Genomic DNA, 10812 nt, shown 5'->3' with positions numbered 1-10812 from the left:
AAGTCGGTAGTCAGGGCTGGTGGGGGCTGTTTGGGCCTCTGTGTGGGCTGATTGGGCCTCTGGGTACCTGAAATGCCTTTTTTTTTTGACTCTCAGTCTGGACCTGGAAGCCGGTGATACGATTAGATGAGCACAATGGTTGCACTGCTTGTGGTGAATTCGAGTTCACTTGTTTTGGCTCACAGGGGGTAGCCAGATGAGAAGGACAGACGTGGACTGTTGCGGCTGTTAGGTGACACTGTCAGAAGCAGATAAAATGAGTGACTTGGGTTTGAGCTGACCGTGCTGCAGAAGAGGGCAGGGAAGCCCCCATTAGTCAGTTTCACCACATGCAGCAAAGTATCTTACTTTACGTTAGAGCAGATGCAGTAGAGCACTTCCCGTCAGTGTTGCTTATCCGCATCAAATTCTGAATACTTAAATGCTAGAATTCTCACTTTCCTTTGCTTCCAAACGCCTTTGTGTGAAGTAGTTGCTCTCCTATGATGTGCCATGCATCCATGCCTTCCAGCATCTAAAGTACAAAAATACTTTTAAAGCACTTTTGTTTCTTCTCTTTCCTTTCTTGGGGGGCCTAGACTCCCTCTAGTCTTGTTGTGACCTTAGAAACTTAGCACTGGCTTACAGCAAGCAAATCCCAGTTGGGGGTTTAGGGTTTGTCATCAATATTGTGAAAGTCCCTCAGGTCAGAGGGAACCTATAAGCAGGGAATGGGCATTTTTCTGCTCTGTGATGCTTAATTAGTTAATATGCCATATTCGATAGTTAAGGTTAGAATTTGTGATTTTGTTGTCAGTAACCAGTTTCTAGCCATGAAGAGGGCATTCTTGTATTAAGGGCATGTAGAGCTCTTTTATTTTATCAGCTACCCAGTTTCCTGTCTGTGATACCAGTCTTGTTGCTCATGGCCTTTTTTGTCTTTTTCCGCCGCCCCTTAGGGGTTTTGATGCATTGCTTGGCAATTCTGTACTGACACGGAAGGGCACAAAAGAGAATGTGAATTTCACTTACCTTCACATCATAAATTCCATTTCTTCTAGTCCCAACATATCAGTACAGGTTCCCCATCCCAAGTTTTTAATAGGCTTTTCTGTACTGCTATGTCAAATGTATAACGGTGATCAGGAGGAAGTCAGGTGGTATTATAGGTCATGTTTAATTTTGATTGGCTGTGGTATAGGTCCTACGTCCTTGTCTGGCGGGGCAATACTACCCCGTCTGTACTGACATGTCAGTGATTCAAAGGAAAGCAAAATCTTGCAGAAAACCCAAAGAACACAATGCAACGCTAATATAAGTAATACTAAAAAACTAGACTTGCTGAGTAATCAATGAAGACGTTTCACTACTCATCCGAGCAGCTTCTTCAGTTCAACTGACCGGTGTGGGAAGTCCTTGTTATATAAACTCTTCAGATGAGTAGTGAAACATCTTCAATGATTACTCAGCAAGTGCAGTTGTTTTAGAATCACTTTTATTAGATATACCATGACCTGGCTGAATGAAAATCTTCATAGTCATAACACAATGCAACGTTTTCAATAATAACTTTAATACAGTTCAAACCTTAATACAATTCAAAATAAACAAATTTTGCCATTCTTCACACATTAATATATATATATATAATATAAAAAAGCATGAGGTAGACTGACTAGTGAAACTAATTCACCATGTTTTTGGTCAATAAAGTACATTCATAAAGCAGCATATTTGAAACAAAAAGCAAATCCATACACTTCAGCAAAATGAAGATGACGCTGAGCTTTAACAAACAGTGTGCAATGCAGGTTATGTACCATCTGGTCAAAGGGGCCAGACATTGGGGCAATAAAAAGTTAGCGTTAGGACAAACTATATTACATTCATTGATTTCTTTGGCCTAAGGTGACCGCACTACAAACAGTAGTTTACTCGTGGTTGATGTGCCGCTTTGTCTATTTTGCTGGAATACGTTCCTCCTGGGGTAAGAATGTCTATCCACGACAAAGTGGAGAGACGTCTATCCACGTAACAAAGTATTTAGTGCAAATGGGACCACCTTCAGCAGGTCTAAGATAAAGCACATTCCACCTCAGGAACCTTTGGCAGTAGGGACACTAACAAACTGAAATATACATACACACACAATACAGTTAACATTGGAGAACAAAACTGAAACACAAAGAATTCAATCCTGCAGACTCTATTTTCGATGTCGGTTGTAGAGCTGGAGTAAAAACATATTTGGGGCCCCAGCTGCTGTTTATAAATTGAAAAGCCAATTACTGCTTTAGACACAGTCATTCCCAACCAGTGGTGGAAGCAACATGTTCCTCCATCCTCCCCATTGGCCTCAGCAAATGCTGATGCCATATAGGTGGCCAGACGCACTGATATTATCGTAAGAAACTAATTTTCATACGATATTCGGTGTATGTATGGCGGGAGATGTGCCGACCGATATCGGTAGAAGACTTGGATATCGGTCGGCTTGTAGATTGGCTGGACGAAAAATTCTGATCGGGTGTCTTTGAAAGCACCCAAACATCGCCCATTGTTAGTGCTGAAACGTCAGATACAGGTAGAATTCTATTGTTTCTACCTGTATATCTGACAATTCAGCTCTACACGTGTATTGAAATGAAAAATCTTTCTTGGAAAGATCTTTTCCAAGAAAGATTGTAATTGTTACGTCTATGGCCACCTTAAGACTCGAGTCTTCTGCCAAGAAAGGCTTCTGCAAGCTGGCAACCAACCAACAGGGACTTTATTCACACTGGCGATGCTTTCCAAGTCTTTTCTACACATGAGTGTAGATCATGAGAACAAATAGTTGGGGCCTATTAATCAGTCCAAAGCCATTAAGTCTAGGCATGCACTCCCTATTTTTGGGATTTGGGCGAACCCCAAATTTTTCAGGAAGGGTTTGTTCAAATCCTGAACTGAATCCAACCTCTAATTTGAATCTGCAAATTAAGGAACAAAAAGGGGGAAAGAAAGTCCGCTCCCAGAAAATAAAATTGAATTGAAATCCCTCTAATAATGTGAACTTAAGTCACATGGTTTTTAAAGGTTGGATTCAGTTCGGCCAGGCTCTTAAATTGTGCTGAATCCAAATGCTGCGTGAAAATCGCTAATTAAGTCTAACCTGTGACACCCAGTTACTTAAAGGAACAGTAGCACCAAAAAATTGTAATTAAAATATAATGCACTGTTGTGCTGCACTGGTAAAACTGGTGTGTTGGATTCAGAAACTCTATTATAATGGAGTTTCTGAATCCAACAGACCAGTATTGCCAGTGCAGAGCACCAGTACATTAAATTGGCTTTCCTTTATAACACTTCCATTTTTTGGTGTTACTTTTCCTTTAATTAAAAAACCTTTTATTGTCCAACAGCCAATATTGCTGTTGTAGTTCAGCAACAGCCTTAGCTTTATAGGTTAGCCTTTACAAATTAAGGGAAACTGGAGTTTTTTAGCAGCTCTTAATTACACCCATGAGTCACAAGCAGACAGAATCATGGACATTTATAACAGCTATGTTTGACCAAGCCCAAGTTAGAAGTCAAGTCCATTACTGGATGGGGGCCCCAGTTTATCCCATTCTAAGCCAGCAATACATTAAAGAGAATTCAAAGCTATTTCATATGAAGAAAGATTTTAAAAAAAAATAAAAATTGCTCTAAAATATTTCATTTAAAATGTGCCAAACAAATCACTGTATATTACACATTAGCAAGGAGTCTGTTTTCTAATATATTAAATATTTTGTTCTATATCTGTAAACACTTAAGACATTAACATTATTACTTCTACGCAGGAACCAAACTGGAACAGAGAGAAAAATGGAAATATTGGAACTCAGTCCGACCTGCTGTGCATTTCTATAGGTTCCTCTTACTATTCACGATCCAAACTTGGGTCACCCCCTCCCACAAAGGCAATTAGGCAACAAACTAATATGCTGGGAGTCTGAACACAAAACTAGCTAAGGGCTACCAAGATGGAATTTAATAGAATCGCTTAACCAGGAAACACCTTCAAAAGCTCTGAAAATGATGCCCTGTTCTTGGGAGATGCTACATTTCAATTTTGTTCCATTACCACAATTAGTGATGTTTCTATAACATAATGTTATATTGCGTTACTGAAGCTTATGTGAAGGAAACTAAGTGGTGAGACTGCAAGTGACAAAGTCATCCTGCAACTGGGACAACTTATGCAAGAAATCTCAGCAGCCATGTTTTAATCAAAAAAGCTTTAGGATATATCGGTTTGAAGACAAACAAAATGACACAAAAGACAATTCTTCCACCTGTTTTGAGAAAGGTGATCCCTAAATCTCTTTTGTTCCTGTGTGTGGGTGAATCGCTCTCCTAGAAGGCAACGTGGCATTTCAGAATGAACCCATTTCTTGTTCATAAGTGGTGAACACCCAAAACTATTGGTGTAATAATATGAGAAACAGCGGTGCAGTTTGTAAAGTGGAACACAAAGTTATAGAGAAGAAGAGGTGCCATTGATATCAGTGAGTATTTCATGGAGCAGAGGAAAGTTGCTGCTTACAGGGAACTGTAAAAACCAATGGACAATGGCCAATGCCAAGAAGAATGAGAACCAATCTTGCCCGGTTATTCAAAAAAGGGGTAATTGTGAAGCCCTGAGAAGTAATGCAATGGACTATCTGCATCCTACAAGGTCATTTTTGGTGAATTAGAATTCCGTATGAGGGGGCTCATCCAAGCCAACTGAGGTAACAAAGGGACACAATTTCTGAGTGATCCCAAGTAAATGAATTTTGGCTCCACAAGGAAGTCCTCTTTATGTGAGCGAGGAATGTTTGTAGCATTAGAACAACGCTACACAGATTTATTTGCACTTGCTCTGTGGTGATGGCTAAAGTCCCTATCACCACTTCCACAGCAGTCTATTCCCAAACTCAGATGTGGCGTCCTGTCAAGAAATACAGTGGTTTGTCGTCACTGCTATTGGCCGTCTGAAACTCATCCCGTAGCCGAAACTGCCATTCATCCTCCAGCTCCAAGCGCACAATGGTTTGTCGGAGGGAACTTCTGTCTTGGCAGATTACACAAAGTGTCGCACCTTTAAGTAGAAAAGAAGCCTTGTAAGGTGAAGGAGACATTCACTCCTCTATTTACCCTCAGTCCTTCAAAAATATTATTATTGGCCCAAAAAATACAAATGGAGACATATATTTTTTTACTGTTCTTAATTTACAACGAATATAGGCCTAAACTAAATGCCGTCCAGGACCATGCTTGTGCCGGTAAACAGATGATTCTTGATTCTTAGGGGCAAAATTTCTAAAGCGCGAAGCAGCTAACGCTAGCGCAAATTCGCTAGCGTGAAGTCATTTCGTTACTTCGCCGATTTACTAACGAGTGCTGGCATAAATTCGCTAGCGAAGTGGACCTACTCTATCGCTACTTCGCACCCTTATGCCAGACAAAGTAGCGCTATGGCGAAGGGACGTAACTACGGTAATTCACTAACTTGCGCATTTTACTGAACGTTACCTCTTGCGCCAGACTTTACTCCGCCAGGTCAGACCAGGTGAAGTTCAATACAATAGATAGGAGTTTGTCCAAAAATTGTTGAAATTTTTTCTAAGTCCCAAAAAACGCTGGCGTCTTACTTTTTTAAGGTCTATGATAGTATGAAAAATACCGTTAATTTTTTTGGGGGTACCCTCCTTCCCCCTTACATTTCCTAACATATGGCAACTCAACGATACAGTGGGCACATGTGTAGGGCAATAGAACACCTATATTTTATTTTTTAAAGGTTTCCTGGGATTGTGTAGTGTAATGTAGTTGCTGCAGCATATAAATCCATTATATTTTAACTTCACGCAGTATGCAAATTAGGCAACGCTAGTGTAACTTTGCTTTGACTGACGAAGTAACGGTAGCACAACTTCGCTGCCATTGCTCCCTGAGCGCAACTTCGCATTTTAGTAAATTTGTGTAGCGCTGGCGAAACTACGCCTGGCGAAGTGCGGCGAAGCTGACGCTGGTGCAACTTCGGATCTTAGTGAATTTGCCCCTTAAAGTCAGCAGCTATATGGCCCATATAGATCCTCAAGTCACACACCCTACTCTTTCTGACAATGTGTAGAACACAAGGTTGTAGGCTAAAGTGCTCATATTGAGTATAAAGCTATGTTTAGTATTAGCATCTCCATGTGAATGTGTAATATCATATATTAATGTGTAATATCAGTATTGGTTTTCCAAAGAAACTAAACCCAGCATTCTGCAAAAAGTGGGCGAGCACAAACATAAGAACAAAACACTTTCAAAATGCACAAGAGAACCGTAAGGGGAGTATATTTAGAGGAGCAGGTACCTTTAAGGAATTTGTATTTTTTCAGCATCCCTGCACAGACAAAGGAGTCGCACAAGTAGAGCAGTAATCCACTAAATGCCACACCCTCGCAGCTGACATTCACTGAGTGCGGCCTGGAACTCACATAGCACAGCGTCACCTGCAAAGAGGCACAAACATACAATTGTACTACACAAATAGCAGCATATCCCGGTTATTACTATATTTATTCATATATATATATATATATATATATATATATATAGATATATATAGATAGAGAGAGAGAGAGAGAGAGAGAGAGAGAGAGAGAGAGAGAGAGAGAGAGAGAGAGAGAGAGAGAGAGAGAGAGAGAGAGAGAGAGAGAGAGAGAGAGAGAGAGAGAACCAGCATATTCCACTGTACAGCTTGAAGATGAAGTACTATAAATAAATCTTTTTGTTTTCCCTCCTCCTCCCTCTCTCCACCTTCATCATCTTATAATCATATTCATAATCATACCTGTAGCTTCAACTCTGTGATCTCATTTTCAGCTCATGTGTAGCTGGTATCCAATGCCCCCTATGCTTATCTTATAAACAGCAGCTCAGAGCTCACTGAGCATGTCACTCAAAAGACGACCTTATAGGGTCAGAAAATGTAGTGTCCATGTCCTTAGAAGTTGCGTACAACTTTAAGGGCATAGATAACAGTATGGGCTGATACAGCAACTTTAGTGTTTAAAGAAGAACTAAACCCTCACCACCAAAAGGAGAACTAAACCCCTCCCACCAAAAGTCACCACCCCCTAATCTTGCAGGCATTGCCCAGCTCCTGTCTCCCTGCCGGCAATGTGTTTTACTGTTGAAGAAAAAACCCTTACATTTTTTAAAGGTTTTTTTTCCAACACTGAAGCACATCACGGGAAGGGAGAGGGGGGCAATGCCTGCAAGATTATGTTTGCCTTTATGTTTAAAATTATAAAATGTACAATATTACCTACTCATTCCTATGTTCTATAGAAAGTGCAATGTGTTCCTCTGAAAGGGGTAGTTTACCTTTAAACTAACTTTTAATGTTACCTAGACTGATATTTTGAACCCATACCAGTCTCAGGAAGATGCCATTACCTCAGGTCCTAAATTCAAATAACAGTCCACAGCAAGTAAGGGGTTCCTTAGGTTGTTAAGAGACTTTGGGAAAAGTCGATGAGAGCTGTGCTGAAGAAACTTTTCCAGCAGGAACTGGGCAGGAGCAGCGAGAAGAGTCTGTTCACTATCTGGGGCGCACACATACTGCATTGGGGAGATGGGAGCCAGGCTTTCTGTTATCTGCAAAGAAGAAGAATAATCAGGCAAGCTAGAACTACACAGAGGAAGGAACATTGCATTGGAGTAAGGCCCAATGTCACATTCATAATTACTTCATTATTATTATAAATAATTATTACATTTGGATTTGCATAACTTAAATCTACTAAAAAATAATTTAAAGCTCAACAGAAACGTTTTGCCTCCAATAACAATTAATTATACAGGTATGGGACCTGTTATCCAGAATGCTCGGGACCTGGGGTTTTCCAGATAATGGATCTTTCCGTAATTTAGATCTTCATACCTTAAGTCTGCTAGAAAATCATGTAAACATTAAATAAACCCAATAGGCTGGTTTTGCTTCAAATATGGATGAATTCAATCTTCGTTTGGATCAAGTACAAGCTACTATTTTATTATTACAGAAATTATTTTTAAAAATTGGGATTATTTGATTATAATGGAGTCTATGGGAGACAACCTTTCCATAATTCAGAGCTTTCTGGATAATGGGTTTCCAGATAATGGACCCCATACCTGTATCTTAGTTTGAATCAAGTACAAGGTATGGTCTTACAGGGATAAAGAGAATCATTTTTGAAAATAATAAATTATCTGATTAAAATGAAGTCTATGGGAGATGGTCTTCCCGTAATTCGGAGCTTTCTGGATAACGGGTTTCCAGATACTATACGTGTACTGCTTGCCAGTTATCCAACAACCATAACTGCATTTAAATAAAGCATGTATAGGCAAAGCTGAAGCGAGTAACACTTTTCTGTAACTTATTAAAACAGTCTAGTGGTGGGTCACATTTTCCTGGAGGTCTGACCAGGCACCGCCTGCAACATGGAGCTCATATAGAATAGAGCCAGTAAAGAAACAGCAAATGAAAAGGTTTCTAGCCAATAAACATTGATCTTTGAACACTATTTCTGGCTATAAATATATGAGATAGCAAAAGTCCTTGACTGATCCTCTGCGCTTCAAGTTGACTTTAAAGTGGACCTGTCACCCAGACATAAAAAACTGTATAATAAAAGTCCTTTTCAAATGAAATATGAAATCCAAATATTTTTTTTTTATTTAAGCATTCCTAGCTGTTGTAAACACATTTAAAAATCTCAGCCGTCAATCAAATATTGTCTGCCCCTCCTCTATGCCTTAGGCATAGAGGCGGGGCAGACAATTACTTTCACTTTCCATTCAGCACTTCCTAGATGTCACTGCTCTCCCCACATTCCCCCTTCTCTTTACCATTTAATTGTGTAGCCAGGGAATGGGAATAGACATCAGGTCCCCCATTCTGGTGCACAAACAAGATTTTGAGATGATTTAAGGTTTGTCTTAATAACAGTGTCCACAAAATGGCTCCTTCCTGCTTGCTATAATTATGAGTTCCCAGACTGAAGAAAACAACATTCAAATAATTTATATATTGTAATTAAAGTTCATTTTGCTTGACTAACCTGATAAAATAGTATTTGGAATAATTTTTTGGGTGACAGGTCCCCTTTAAGCAATCCTTATATTAACAATACGCACATTTCCCCTCACCCTTCTGTTTACACTAAGCATATTTGTGCTTAATGTTCTAAGCTATTCTATCAAACTCTTTCCACACACATAATAATACTTTTTTTTTTTAAAAAGAATTGACCAAACTAACCATTATTTTTGGCTTGATAATAAAATCCTTGTGCCCTCCAACTTGTATGTGTTTCTTCATTAGGCTGAAGTTGTTGAACCGACAGATCAGGAGTCCCCCACTGTTTACTCTCAAATTAAAGTCAACGTCCTCACAAAAATACCTATAAATATATGATGAACAGAAGCGTTACATGTAGGGCACAAACCAAACATCCGGAATTTAAAATAAAACCATGAATATTCTAGGCAACATACTGGTGGATATAATAAAAAAAGATAGATATATATATATATATATATATATATATATATATATATATATATATATATATATATATATACAGTATTACTGTATATCATGTAGAATGTTTGGCTAAATAATGAAAATATTTGTTCTGGTCAATGTATTACAGTTGTACATCACACTTGGACTGGACAATTTCTAGCTAAGAAGGTTGTTCCAAAAATATTTCATATTTGAGAAAGATAAATGTACCTGTTCAGATCATACTGAACGTTCTGCGTTAGGTCTACATTGAGAAGGATAAAATCATGAACGTGGCACCTAGAGAACGGGCACTTTGTCAAAGTTGAATTCAGCTTGCTGTTCCACTTCTGTAACCCCAGCATGGCATAATTGGTGATCTTTGGTGTCCCCTCCATGTGTTGCAAGACATATTTCAGGGACACGTTCCTAACCATGCGCTCTGTTTCCAAAGAAGTGCTGCAAATACAAACCAAAAAAAATATATTGTATTCACATTATCTTTAAGCACCTTCCATAGAATTCTTGAATAGGTATGGGACCTATTATTCAGAATACAGGTATGGTACCCATTATGCGGAAACCCGTTATCCAGAAAACTCAGATTTATGGAAAGCCATAGACTCCATTGTATCCAGATAATCCAAATTTTTAGAAATGATTTCCTTTTTTCTATAATAATAATATTAATAATAATAATAATAATAATAATAAAACAGTAGCTTGTACCTGATCCAAACTAAGATATAATTAATCCTTATGGAAAGCCTATTGGGTTTATTTAATATTTAAATGATTTAAATGATTTTCTAGTAAGCTTAAGGTATGAAGATCCAAATTAAGGATTTAAAGATCCCTTATCCGGAAAACGACAGGTCCCGAGCATTCTGGATAACAGGTCCCATACCTATACTTTGGACCTGGGGTTTTCCGTATAATGAATATTTCCATAATTTGGATCTCCATACCTTAAGTCTACGAACCAATAAATAAACCCAATAGGCTGGTTTTGATCCCAATAAGGATAAATTATATCTTAGTTTGGTTCGAGCACAAGGTACTATTTTTATTAGAGAAAAAGGAAATAATTTGCAAAAATTTGGATTATTTGATTATAATTGAGTCTATGGAAGACAGCCTTTTTATAATTTCTGGATAACCGGTTTCCAGATAACGGATCCCATACCTGTAGTTCATTTGCAACTCTTGCTTTTTATTTTGTCCTCCTTTGTAAGTGATTGTTGGTACAGAATGGGGATATTATAATATTAATG

The 10812-nt window shown here is 38.6% G+C and overlaps 1 protein-coding gene across 6 annotated transcripts in view; it reads right to left on the bottom strand.

Annotated features, from left to right (window-relative positions):
- Window positions 1–1532: 1532 nt before the first annotated feature.
- LOC108695263 (GREB1-like protein) overlaps window positions 1533–10812 on the bottom strand; it is a 78031-nt gene continuing 68751 nt past the window's right edge. For all 6 annotated transcript variants that reach the window (XM_041567842.1, XM_041567843.1, XM_041567841.1 and 3 more), the window contains 5 exons: window positions 9770–9997; window positions 9293–9434; window positions 7441–7641; window positions 6353–6491; window positions 1533–5086 (listed from right to left, as the gene is read on the bottom strand). In XM_041567842.1, the coding sequence (XP_041423776.1) occupies window positions 4923–5086; window positions 6353–6491; window positions 7441–7641; window positions 9293–9434; window positions 9770–9997 (874 nt within the window). In that variant the 3' untranslated portion in view covers window positions 1533–4922. The remainder of the gene's footprint in view (window positions 5087–6352; window positions 6492–7440; window positions 7642–9292; window positions 9435–9769; window positions 9998–10812) is intronic.

Source organism: Xenopus laevis, chromosome 6S (assembly GCF_017654675.1).
Source record: "Xenopus laevis strain J_2021 chromosome 6S, Xenopus_laevis_v10.1, whole genome shotgun sequence".
NCBI classification, from domain to species: domain Eukaryota; kingdom Metazoa; phylum Chordata; class Amphibia; order Anura; family Pipidae; genus Xenopus; species Xenopus laevis.
Note: the sequence above shows the minus strand (reverse complement) of the source record. Positions and strands in the feature narration are given on the sequence as shown.